The following is a 13,540-nucleotide window of genomic DNA, read 5'->3' on the forward strand; positions in this document are numbered from 1 at the left end:
CCCCTGTAGTTGTTACAGTCTGTGCGGTCCCCCTTCTTAAAGAGGGGGACCACCAGGGCATCCTTCCAATCCTGCGGAACCCGTCCAGTGGCCCAGACTGTTGTTATGACTTAATGTAGGACAGTCTGTGCACAAACGCCACCCTCCCTCAGCATTTCGCTTGGGAGATCATCTCTGCCTGGTGCCTTTCCTGGTCTCAGACTCTGGATCGCATTCAGTACTTCCTCAACAGATGGCACCTCAGCCAGCCACTCACAGGGGGTGACTTCTTCTTCCAATATATGAGGCACCGCAGCCTCAGCAGGGTCATCCCCACTTTGTGCCATGATGTTTTCCATGTTGAGGGATTTCCCCTCCGCCAGGACCTCACAGAAATGCTCAGCAAATCTGCAAACCTGTTTCTGGGGGTCGGAGATTGGATCACCGTTCTTTCCCCTAGTGATGGTAATAGGTGTGGCGCTGCAGGTTACTTTTTTGATGGAGTTAAATAGTGATTTGTGATCGCGGGCCACTGAGGCAGACTCCATCTCCTCAGCAACCCGCAACCACCACCCATCCTTGCAGTGCCTCACGGCTGTCCGAACCTCCGAGCAAAGGCTGCGGTAAGCCTCCTCATTCTCTGACATGGGATGCTGTAGACGATAAGAGTGGGCCTGTCGCTTTTTCTCAACCAGCCTGAACACCTCCTCTGTCAGACAGGGTCTCTGGGGAGGTCTTGACCGTGTACCCAAAGCAGCCATTGCAGCTGCACGAGTCACAGTCCCAAACCTCGCCCATTTACCCTCGACATCAGGAGGAGTGGGGGACGATGCCAACCCCAGCCGCAAGCGATGATGAAATTCTCGCTTGCAACTTTCATCAGCTAACTGAGACCAGGCCACCTTAGGCTGGAATGGGGTCCTGGGTGTCCACCCACCACCGGAATGGAAGAATGGCAGGCACATCTTACAGATGACTAGTCGATGGTCAGAGGGCATATCAGCTCCACGGTAGGTCCTGGTGTCAAGGACATGGGCCCGCATCCGCTGATCCATCACTATGTAGCCCAGCAGATGTTCTTGCTTGGACCCGGCATGCATCCATGATGCATTTTGAAAGTTGGACGGTCGAGAACTTTCATCAGCTAACTGAGACCACAGACACACGCACAGACCAGACACACACACAGACACACGCACAGACCAGACACACGCACAGACACACGCACAGTAACACGTACAGACACACGCACAGACACACGCACACACACACGCACAGACACACGCACAGACACACGCACAGACACACGCACACACACACGCACACACACACGCACACACACACGCACAGACACACAGACACACAGACACACACACAGACACACGCACAGACCAGACACACGCACAGACACATGCACACAGTAACACGTACAGACACACGCACAGACACACGCACACACACACGCACAGACACACGCACAGACACACAGACACACGCACAGACACACGCACAGACACACGCACAGACACACGCACAGACACAGGCACACACACACGCACAGACACACAGACCAGACACACGCACAGACACACGCACACAGTAACACATACAGACACACGCACAGACACACACACACACACGCACAGACACACGCACAGACACACAGACACATGCACAGACACACGCACACAGTAACACGTACAGACACACGCATAGACACACGCACACACACACACGCACACAAACACGCGCACACACACACGCACAGACACACGCACAGACACACAGTCACACACGCACAGACACACACACAGACACACACACAGACACACACACAGACACACGCACAGAAAGACCCCCCCACCCACATCACGTGGGGCGGCACCGTGTGACAAGAGGTGACCAGGGCCGGCCAGCACCACGCCCCTGGGGCCACACCACCACCGCCACCTCCGCTCACCGCCACTGGACATGCAGCGCGTGGCGATCTCCCACAGCACCAGGCCCAGCGCGTAGACGTCGATGTGAAGGAAGGCGTCGGACTGCAAGCAGATGGCGCCCTCCAGCAGCTCGGGGGCCATGTAGCGGAGAGTGCCGACCTGCGGCGGGGTGCAACGGTGGTGGCGGAGACGTCACGCTCGGCACGACGCTCTCCAGTCTGATCGTTGTTTTTTTAACCCTTCAATCTGGCAACGAAACTGACACCTTTTTACGAGGAGTCGTGTTTGCATTGACCACAATACCTGCGGTCGGAATGCAAACAAAAAACATAACTCTGATAATGTATGCACTGTCCTTGAAGTTTATTGGTCCACACCCGAGACAGCTTTCCAGAGAGCCTAGTCTTGTTGCACAGATAAAAGGGTAAAAAAAAAACAACTATCAAATTTTTTCTTCCGGCAAACGAGGTTCTATCGGCACCCTCCCGCCTCTTGGCGTCTCCGCCTCTTGGCCCCGGCGTCGGTGTTCACCCGCGGGATGTCGACGGGTGGGCAATCCGGCTGGAGTTTGAGCGCCAAGCCAAAGTCGGCGACGACGGCCGACAGGTCGCTCCTCAGCAGCACGTTCTTACTCTTCAAGTCGCTGCGGGAGAGACGGGGGGGGGGGGGGGGGGGGGGGGGGGGGGCGGGGGGGGCACGGTGACGCGTTCAAGCGGTCGAAGGGTGAGAGGGGGCTGCGTGAGGAGCAAGCGGAGTCCAGAGGTCGCAAACGGGTTTTGATTCCTTACCCGTAACCGTAACCGGCCGCACCAAGGTCGCAAATGTGTACCCGTACCCACGGGTAGGCCGTGAGTCACTGGTGAGTAACCGTTTGTCACTCATTTCGGGTAGGGTACGGGTAGGGAATGGGTACCCGGCCGGGTACGGGTACCCGTTCCCTACCTGTACCCTACCCGAAACGAGTGACAAACGGTGACTCACCGGTGACTCACGGCCTACCCGTACCCGACCGCACCAGGGTCGCAAACGGGTACCCGTACCCGGCCAGGTACGGGTAGCTGGGTATCGGGTAGGGTACGGGTATCGGGTACCCGGTTGCGACCTCTGGCGGAGTCCGAACCCGAGGTCGGCAGGGACCCCCCACCCACTCCGCCACCCGCACCGCCGCCACCCCCGGTGATCCGTGGGCGGCCTGCTAGCGACGTACCGGTGGGCGATGGCCGGCTTGCCTCCGTGCACGTGGCGGTGGAGGTGGGCGAGGCCGCGTGCCAACGTCTCGCCCACGTGGCAGAGCTCGTGCCACGACAGCGTGGAGCCCTTGAGGTGGTCGCACAGCGAGCCCTGCGGCGGTCAGAGGGGAGCAGCGGCAGTGGTGGTGGTGGTAATGGTGGTGGTAGTGGTAATGGTGGTAGTGGTGGTGGTGATAGTAGTGGTGGTAGTCGTGGTAGTGGTGATGGTAGTCGTGGTAGTGGTGGTGGTGGTAGTAGTGGTGGTGGTAATGGTGGTAGTGGTGGTGGTGATAGTAGTGGTGGTAGTCGTGGTAGTGGTGATGGTAGTCGTGGTAGTGGTGGTGGTGATGGTGGTAGTAGTGGTGGTGGTAATGGTGGTAGTGGGGGTGGTGATAGTAGTGGTGGTAGTCGTGGTCGTGGTGGTGGTAGTCGTGGTAGTGGTAATGGTGGTAGTGGTGGTGGTAGTCGTGGTGGTAATGGTGGTAGTGGTGGTGGTGATAGTAGTGGTGGTAGTCGTGGTAGTGGTGATGGTAGTCGTGGTAGTGGTGGTGGTGATGGTGGTAGTAGTGGTGGTGGTAATGGTGGTAGTGGTGATGGTGGTAGTAGTGGTGGTGGTGGTAGTAGTGGTGGTGGTAGTAGTGGTGATGGTGGTGGTAGTGGTAGTAGTGGTGGTGGTAGTGGTGGTAGTGGTGGTAGTGGTGGTGGTGGTAGTAGTGGTGGTGGTAGTAGTGGTGATGGTGGTGGTAGTGGTGGTGGTAGTAGTGGTAGTGTTGGTAGTAGTAGTGGTGGTGATGGTGGTGGTAGTAGTGGTGGTGGTAGTGGTGGTGGTAGTAGCGGTGGTAGTGGTGGTGGTAGTGGTGGTAGTGGTGGTGGTGGTGGTAGTGGTTGTAGTGGTGGTAGTGGCAATGGTGGTTGTAGTGGTGGTAGTAGTAATGGTGGTAGTAGTGGTGATAGTAGTGGTGATAGTAGTGGTAGTGGTGGTGGTAGTGGTGATAGTGGTGGTGGTAGTGGTGGTGGTGGTAGTGGTGGTAGTGGTGGTGGTGATAGTAGTGGTGGTAGTCGTGGTAGTGGTGGTGGTAGTCGTGGTAGTGATAATGGTGGTAGTGGTGATGGTGGTGGTAGTGGTGATGGTGGTGGTAGTAGTGGTAGTGGTGGTAGTAGTGGTGGTGGTGATGGTGCATGGTGGCAGCGGTGTGCAAGTGGTTCAACTTCGATGTGGTGGCGCTATTTGGTTGAAGAGCGTTTCAAGTAAAGTAGGGAAATCGGCCTGTGGGACGTCGCTTGATTGAGGTCTTTGCTGGGTTTTGGAAGTGGGATGATTGTCGATGATTCCCAGATGGCCGGAATGAGGTTGCACTGGGAGCGAGGCGTTAATGGTGTAGGCGAGAAACTCGATGCCAAGGGGGGCCGAGGTGTTTGAGATCGGGCATAGCTATGCCATCCGGACCAATTGCGGAATAATTTTTGGCTTTTTTGATAGCGAGTTTCACCTCTGTTTGGTGATGTTGTTGTTGTTTATGACGGATTTGTTGTTGAAATTGATTGCACAATTGGGTGGTGGGTTTGGAGTGTCCGTTTAAGGCTTCGATGATCTTCCAAAGTTTTGATGAGTTTTGGCGATGGTCAAAAGATTCAACAAACTCGTGTCTGCGTTCTGTTTTGGCTTGATTGATTAGCTTTTTGATTTCAATATTGAAGGCTGGGATTTGTGGCGATGTAGGATTTTCAGTCCTCAGAGTATTTCGTAAGTTTATTTAGTGTTGAGGCTTCTTTAGGGAGGCAGGGGAGGTGTTGCTTGTAGCAGCCCTCCGGGATGGTTGCCTCCAAGTTCAAGTGTGCGCTTCAATTGAACCCATTACATGTGCGTCTCTGTGTGTGTGTGTTTGTGTGAGTAGTCTATGGGTCTCTACGTGAGTAGTCTATGGGTCTCTACTGTGTGAGTAGTCTATGGGTCTCTATGTGAGTAGTCTATGGGTCTCTGTGTGAGTAGTCTATGGGTCTCTGTGTGAGTAGTCTATGGGTCTCTGTGTGAGTAGTCTATGGGTCTCTGTGTGAGTAGTCTGTGGGTCTCTGTGTGAGTAGTCTATGGGTCTCTACTGTGTGAGTAGTCTATGGGTCTCTGTGTGAGTAGTCTGTGGGTCTCTGTGTGAGTAGTCTGTGGGTCTCTACGTGAGTAGTCTATGGGTCTCTACTGTGTGAGTAGTCTATGGGTCTCTATGTGAGTAGTCTATGGGTCTCTATGTGAGTAGTCTATGGGTCTCTATGTGAGTAGTCTATGGGTCTCTATGTGAGTAGGCTATGGGTCTCTGTGTGAGTAGTCTATGGGTCTCTACGTGAGTAGTCTATGGGTCTCTACTGTGTGAGTAGTCTATGGGTCTCTACATGAGTAGTCTGTGGGTCTCTGTGTGAGTAGTCTGTGAGTCTCTGTGTGAGTAGTCGGTGAGTCTCTATGTGAGTAGTCTGTGAGTCTCTATGTGAGTAGTCTGTGAGTCTCTGCACGGTGAGTGAGTCTATGAACCCGCTCGTGGAAGGTGGTGATGATCCACATCTCGGGTTCGGCGTTCCCTTCCCGCCTCTCCGCGCCGATGAATTGCAGCAGGTTGTGGTGACTCAGGCCGGGTGTGACGAAAATGTCCACCTCGTTCTGCCACAGCCGTTGGTTCTGCGAGCGTCCCGGACGAAGACAGCGCCGACGACGATGGCGGGGAGAGGAGGAGAAGACAAACGTGTGAAGTTGCTCAGGCTGAGGTCGCGTCCAGAGGAGCAGAAGTCTCGCGGGGGTGAAGCCGTGGTCCCGCGAGAAACACGCGGCGAGATCCGCAGACACACGCAGACACACGGAGACACACGGAGACACACGCAGACACGCGCAGACACACGGAGACACACGGAGACACACGCAGACACACGGAGACACACGCAGACACACGGAGACACACGGAGACATATGAGACACATGGAGACACACGCAGACACACGGAGACACACGCAAACACACAGAGACACACGGAGACACACGCAGACACACGAAACACACGGAAACACACGCAGACACACGGAGACACACGCAGACACACGCAAACACACGGAGACACACGCAGACACACGGAGACACACAGAGACACACAGAGACACACGCAGACACATGCAGACACACGCAGACACATGGAGACACACGCAGATACACAGAGACACACAGAGACACACGGAGACACACGCAGACACACGGAGACACACGCAGTGGGTTGCTGTGGGTCTCTGGGTTGCTGTGAATCTCTGAGTATGGGTCTCTGTGGGTCTCTATGGGTCACTGTGGGTCTCTATGGGTCTATGTTGGTTGATGTGGGTCACTGTGGGTCTCTGTGGGTTGCTGTGGGTCTCTGGTGGTTGATGTGGGTCTCTATGGGTCTCTGTGGGTCTCTAAAAGTCTCTGTGGGTTGCTGTGAGTCTCAATGGGTCTCTATGGGTCACTGTGGGTCTCTGTGGGTTGCTGTGGGTCTCTGTGGGTCGCTGTGGGTCTCTGCGAGTATGGGTCTCTAATGGGTCTCTATGGGTCTGTGTGGGTCTCTATGGGTCTATGTTGGTTGATGTGGGTCTCTGTGGGTCTCTTTGGGTTGCTGTGGGTCTCTGTGGGTTGCTATGGGTCTCTATGGGTCACTGTGGGTCTCTGTGGGCCTCCGTGTGTCTCTGTGGGTTGCTGTGGGTCTCTATGAGTATGGGTCTCTGTGGGTTGCTGTGGGTCTCTATGGCTCTGTGTGGGTCTCTATGGGTCTCTGTTGGTTGATGTGGGTCTCTATGGGTCACTGTGGGTCGCTGTGGGTCTCTGTGGGCCTCCGTGAGTCTGTAGAAACACGTGTCGCGCAGGGTCAGTGTGTGTGTGTGCGTGTGTGAGTGTGTATGCGTGTGTGCGTGTGTGTGTGTGTGCAGGGTCTCACCACGGTCTGGACAATCTTCACCGCGACGACTTCGGACAGGAGCTGAGCGCGCCAGACGCAGCCGAAGCGACCGCCGGCTCGTAAGTCCAGCAGCAGCAGCGGCGGCAGCAGCGCCGTCAGGCTCACCGCCTCCTGTTGGCGGAATGGAGCGTCGGGCAGCCTCGCTGCCGTCAACAGCAGAGACCCCCCGCCGCGTAGCCTGGACAGACCGGCAGGGCAAGTGACTACACCATACACTTATTATACACTACACTATACACAAGAACGCCCGCTGGCAGGAGGTCACGGGGCAGACCCAGGTGCCACTGGTCGACTGACTGAGATGAGTGGCTGATGCACCACCTGTGCCCCCTACTGTGCCGACTTGCTATGCTTTAGCCACCAGGCGCTCCGCTCGTTGTTGTGAGCGTCGCTCCTCCGCCCTCCATTGTTGTTGGAGGGCGACTGCCTCCAACTGCCCAGTAGCATCCTTCACGAGCCTCCTCCACAGAGGCCGATCTTGACACCGCTGGTACTAGTCAGGCAAGCCCACTCAGCTCCACGTCCTCCTGTACCACATCACTCCATCTCTTCTCTAGCCCGTGCCGTGCCCATTTAGCCCCCTGGATCCAGCCGAACAAAAGCTGTTTAGGCATGCGACGACTTGGCATGCGGGCTACATGGCCCAGCCAACGCAGCGTTGTCTGCCGGAGGAGCTCACCCATGGGTCTTTGTCCAGATCTTTCAAGGATTTGTGAGCTCCTCACACAATCCAGCCTGCTTAAACCCGACCAAAACGAAGCATCTTCGCCGGTTAGAAACATTTAGGCTGCCCTGCCTACAAGCTGAGTCCAAGCCACCTTAGGTTGGAATGGGGTCCTGGGTGTCCACCCACCACCGGAATGGAAGAATGGCAGGCGCATCTTACAGATGACTAGTCGATGGTCAGGGGGCAGATCAGCTCCACAGTAGGTCTTGGTGTCAAGGACATGGGCCCGCATCCGCTGATCCGTCACTATGTAGCCCAGCAGATGTTCTTACTTGGACCCGGCATGCATCCATGATGTAGTGTGGATGTGCCGATGCCTGAACAGCGTGTTGGTAATTACAAGCCCATGGGCTGCACAAAAATCTAGCAGCCTCCTACCATTGTTATTGAGCTGATCTGGCCCATGCCTTCCAATCACTCCAGACCAGGTGCCAGCATCATGGCCAACTCTGGCATTGAAGTCACCCAACAAGATGACTCTATCCCGAGGGGCCACTTTAGCCAGCACCTGTGACAGGTCATAGAAGGCATCTGACTCATTGGCCTTGCCTGTATCCCTCCACGGATGTTCGTCTTCGGTGGGGGCATAAGTAACCACGACCACCAGTCCTCACCTCCGGTTGATGGGAAGGCAAGCCCAAAATAGCCTGGGGCTTACAGCTTCCCACACCTCACTGCCACGCTCCCACACCCCCTTCATTCTTTTTTTCAAAACAAGAGCCACTCCCTATTGTTTAGTAGTCTTCTGCCCCGAGTAGAGGACTGTCCACCCCTCATAGTGGCAGCATCCAGAGCTGGTCCACCGGACCTCCTGAATGCCACAAAGATCCAGACGGTACCGGTCCAGCTCCCGACAGAGGTGTGGCAGCCTCTCCTCCGCAGTGAGCGTTCGAACATTCCACGTGTCTCAATAGTGGCGATGTTTACACACCGCACCAGGTACTCATTTGAGGCTGAGTCGAACTAGGGGAGGCCCAGGACCGGTTCAGATAATCGTCACTGGTGTTCGCCGTGAGCGAGAATCGAACCCGGATCGCCAGGTTCATAGTGCAGCGCGCTAACCACTACACTACCGCTCCCCACCAGACACACACACACAGACACACACACACACAGACACAACAACAACAACCGCCATTCGCCACTAAGTGGCGGTGACGTCACCACGACGCTTGTGCCAGGCCAAGTGCACCTTGAGGCCACACACAGACACACACACACAGAGATACACACAGAGACACACACAGACACACACACACAGACACAGACACACACACACACAGACACACACACACAGACACACACACAGCACCACCACCACCTGCGGAGGCGTTGTGGCGTGCGTCAGCTTGCGGCATCGCCGGTACGTCCACACGGAGAGCGGCAGCAGCAGCAGCAGAAGCAGCGGCGTCGTGACGGACAGCAGGGTCACTGGCGTGGGCACCGGCCTGGCCACCGGCGTAGGCTGCTGAGTGACCTCTGCAACAGGAGGCTCAGCTGTGAAGGCACTCACAGGGGCTGCTCACATAGACTTCAATGTTAATGTCTCCCATATACTGCAATGTTAAAGGCTCCCATAGACTTCAATGTTAAAGGCTCCCATAGACTTCAATGTTAAATTCTCCTATAGACTTCAATGTTAAATTCTCCCATAGACTTAAATGTTAAAGTCTCCCATAGACTTCAATGTTAAAGTCTCCCATAGACTTTAATGTTAAAGTCTCCCATAGACTTTAATGTTAATGTCTCCCATAGACTGCAATGTTAAAGGCTCCCATATACTTCAATGTTAAATTCTCCCATAGACTTCAATGTTAAAGTCTCCCATAGACTTCAATGTTAAAGTCTCCCATAGACTTTAATGGTAATGTCTCCCATAGACTGCAATGTTAAAGGCTCCCATAGACTTCAATGTTAAATGCTCCCATAGACTTCAATGTTAAATTCTCCCATAGACTTAAATGTTAAAGTCTCCCATAGACTTCAATGTTAAAGTCTCCCATATACTTTAATGTTAAAGTCTCCCATAGACTTTAATGTTAATGTCTCCCATAGACTGCAATGTTAAAGGCTCCCATATACTTCAATGTTAAATTCTCCCATAGACTTCAATGTTAAAGTCTCCCATAGACTTCAATGTTAAAGTCTCCCATAGACTTTAATGGTAATGTCTCCCATAGACTGCAATGTTAAAGGCTCCCATAGACTGCAATGTTAAAGGCTCCCATATACTTCAATGTTAAATTCTCCCATAGACTTCAATGTTAAAGTCTCCCATAGACTTCAATGTTAAAGTCTCCCATATACTTTAATGGTAATGTCTCCCATAGACTGCAATGTTAAAGGCTCCCATAGACTTCAATGTTAAAGGCTCCCATAGACTTCAATGTTAAATCCTCCCATAGACTTCAATGTTAAAGTCTCCCATAGACTTCAATGTTAAAGGTTCCCATAGACTTCAATGTTAAATTCTCCCATAGACTTCAATGTTAAATTCTCCCATAGACTTCAACGTTAAAGGCTCCCATAGACTTCAATGTTAAAGGCTCCCATAGACTTCAATGTTAAATTCTCCCATAGACTTCAATGTTAAAGGCTCCAATATACTTCAACTAGCAGAAGTACCCGGCGTTGCCCGGGTGAAAAATATATTTCTTAATAACCTTACATATATACACAGATGGGCTGCTACCCCTGCCCCCCCACCCCCCCCCAGCCACGATCTCCTCGGCCGCTGTGCAGTAATATGTACGGCCTATAGTGTGGTGGGGTGTCGAGGCCTAGTACCGTGCAGAGCCTCCGGCCTCGCCTAAATTGCCCACCCGGCTGAGGCTGGGTACTGGGGTCGTTACCCCCCCCCCCCGCGCTACAATAATACTGTCTAATCGCTATAATTTTATTATGTACCGACCCTATAATAGTAATTGCACACATTGGGGTGGGGGGGGAGTGAAGAGGACGTGAAACTTTGATGAATTTACCTCAGAGTCGCGTGTTAATGCGTGCACATATTTTTAACGGGAATTAAAAATGGCGTCCACCCCGCAGCGAATGCGTCGCTACCCGTTGCCAGGGGCAACCGCCGTGGAAAACCAAACGGACCAATCGTGTCTCGCAAATCCCTCACATTTCGTCCAATGAAACTGCGTATGGTCCGGCGACACACAGACAGACAGACAAATTTGCGATTTTATATATATAGATGTTAAAGTCTCCCATAGACTTCAATGTTAAAGGCTGCCATAGACTTCAATTTTAAAGTCGCCCATATACTTCAATGTTAAAGGCTCCCATAGACTTCAATGTTAAATTCCCCTATAGACTTCAATGTTAAAGGCTCCCATAGACTTCAATGTTAAATTCTCCTTTAGACTTCAATGTTAAAGGCTCCCATAGACTTCAATGTTAAATTCTCCCATAGACTTCAATGTTAAAGGCTCCCATAGACTTTAATGTTAAAGGCTCCCATACACACTCTTTGGTTATTTCGGTAAAGTTACGTAGGTATAAAATAAAATAATATATTTTATTTTCTACTCACGTAGGTAGAAAATAAAATATTTTATTTATTTGACATCAACCACGCGTCGCGCCACAGAGCACGATTGTAGCTCTTCATACATTGCAATATTAATTATGATCATCCTTTTAAATGATCCACCTTTCTCGGTCGTAAAAAAAATCGTTTCTTTGCCGTTGGCCAACACCAGCCAGGCCTGGCCGGGCCGTGACGACAACGAGAGAGAGCTGGAACGGCATCGATTCTTCCCGCCTCGTGAACCATCTCCGGCGTCTCTCGCGGCTCAAGACTGACCGTGTGGCCGGGGCCGTCGGGCGAAGTCGACGTTACAGAGGTCCCTGTCACAGCAGCAGAAGTAGACAAACGGGTTGCTACTCGACTCCACGCACTTGCTCCTGATCACAGTGGGACACCCAGAGGGTGGGGGGGAGGGAGCAGGAGGGGGGGGGAGGTGGGAGGAGGTGGGGAGGTGGTGTGGGGGGGAGGAAGAGAGAGGAGGTCGTGAGGGGGAGGAGGTGTGGGGGGAGGAGGAGGTGGGGGGGGGGGGGGGGGGGAGGAGGTGGTGGGGGGGGATCCGGTGGGCGGGCTGCTGGTCTGCCTCCTCACCTCCCACGGCAGTCGTGCACCCAGCAGCCCTGGCGCTCCAGCAAGATGTCGCCCGACACGTTGCGCCACGCCGCGTAGCAGAAGCCACCCTCCCCCCCCTCCTCCTCCTTCCTCTCCTCCACCCTCCCCTCCTGCTCCCCCCCTTCTCCTCCTTCCTCTTCTCCTCCCTCCCCTCCTGCTCCCCGCCGCCGCCGCCGGCAGCGTCACAAAGCACGGTGCCTCCGGCCTCCGACCGCCCCCCCCCCCCACCGCCTCCTCCTCCTCCGCGTCTCCGTAGCGGCTGAAAGAGACGCAGCGGCGGCGGTGGCGGCGCTGCATCTCCACGGGCGGCCAGGTGAGCGCCAGCGACGAGGAGGAGGAAGGGGAGGAGGGGGAGGAGGAGGGGGAGGAGGAGGACACTAAATACACAGGCAGAGAGAGAAAACAAAAAACCCAGAGAGAGAGAAAAAGATAAACTTGAAACTTCCCCGTAGAAGTGGTTCGATCTTAAATTTGGGTTTTTTGTTTTCTCTCTCTCCCTGTGTATTTAGTGTCCTTTTTCTGTCTCCACTCGTTTTTTGTCGTTCTTATGTTCTGCTCTGTCTGTGTGTCTCCGTTCCTCTTGTTGTATGTTTTGTCTCTCTTTGGAATTTTCACACTTAAATTCTAACTTAGCAATCTTTGAAATACGTAATCGACCAGGCTATGCGTTGTGTGTTGATTGACTCTCTGTGTTGTATTACATAACATTTCGATATTTTGCTAGGTTATTTAATTTAGTGTGTACTTTACCACGCGTCTCTTCGTACTCATTGACATGTAAATGTTTTCTCTACCCCCTCCCTCTCTCCGCCCCCTCTGTCTATTTAAGGCCTCGCCACAGAGACGATCTCCCTCTCTGTACCTGTGTTACTCTCTCTCTCTATGTATCTTGGTGATATCTGTCTGCTTATATGTCTGTCTAAAGTTTTCTGGTTAGATTTTTGTTGCTATCCCACGGGTGTTGCATTGTGCAGACAGTCCCCGACTTACGACCCTCACCACAATGTATTGTACAGACAGTCCCCGACTTACGACTCTCACCACAACGCCATGTACAGATAGTCCCCGACTTACGACAATAACCACTATATGCAGGCAGTCCCCGACTTATGACTCTCACCACATCTTGTACAGATAGTCCCCGACTTACGACTCACCACAACGCCATATGCAGATAGTCCCCGACTTACGACTCTCACTACAGTATGTACATACAGTCCCCGACTTACGACTCTTAACTACAGCATGAACATACAGTCCCCGACTTACGACTCTTAACTACAGCGACATGTACAGACAGTCCCCGACTTACGACTCCCACTTCAATATGTACATGCAGTCCCCGACTTACGACTCTCACTACAGCATGTACAGACAGTCCCCGACTTACGATGGAGATGTGTTACGACGACCCCATCGAAGAACGGTGATAATTTAGCAAAACAGAGCAATTTACAGTAGCGTACTGTATAAACTATATACTGTGTGTGCTTATTACTTACAATACTGTATTGTACGGTAAAATGTAAAGTAAAAAAACAAGCTAAATTCTTAGTCTACCT

General features: G+C 53.0%; 1 protein-coding gene across 1 annotated transcript in view; it reads right to left on the bottom strand.

Annotated features, from left to right (window-relative positions):
- Positions 1–12,275, bottom strand: part of LOC133362609 (activin receptor type-2B-like) — a gene marked incomplete at its 3' end in the record, with an annotated part of 30,282 nt that extends 18,007 nt beyond the window's left edge. Inside the window, exons 1-9 of the mRNA XM_061581532.1 lie at positions 12,207–12,275; positions 11,958–12,082; positions 11,646–11,746; positions 9,153–9,310; positions 7,084–7,215; positions 5,667–5,810; positions 3,127–3,260; positions 2,451–2,562; positions 1,940–2,078 (exon numbers count right to left, since the gene is read on the bottom strand). Coding sequence (XP_061437516.1) covers positions 1,940–2,078; positions 2,451–2,562; positions 3,127–3,260; positions 5,667–5,810; positions 7,084–7,215; positions 9,153–9,310; positions 11,646–11,746; positions 11,958–12,082; positions 12,207–12,275 — 1,114 coding nt within the window. The remainder of the gene's footprint in view (positions 1–1,939; positions 2,079–2,450; positions 2,563–3,126; positions 3,261–5,666; positions 5,811–7,083; positions 7,216–9,152; positions 9,311–11,645; positions 11,747–11,957; positions 12,083–12,206) is intronic.
- Positions 12,276–13,540: the final 1,265 nt, after the last annotated feature.

The sequence above is a fragment of the Lethenteron reissneri genome, unplaced genomic scaffold (assembly GCF_015708825.2).
Source record: "Lethenteron reissneri isolate LAM-NWPU_2019-01 unplaced genomic scaffold, ASM1570882v1 scaffold_1546, whole genome shotgun sequence".
Lineage (NCBI taxonomy): Eukaryota > Metazoa > Chordata > Hyperoartia > Petromyzontiformes > Petromyzontidae > Lethenteron > Lethenteron reissneri.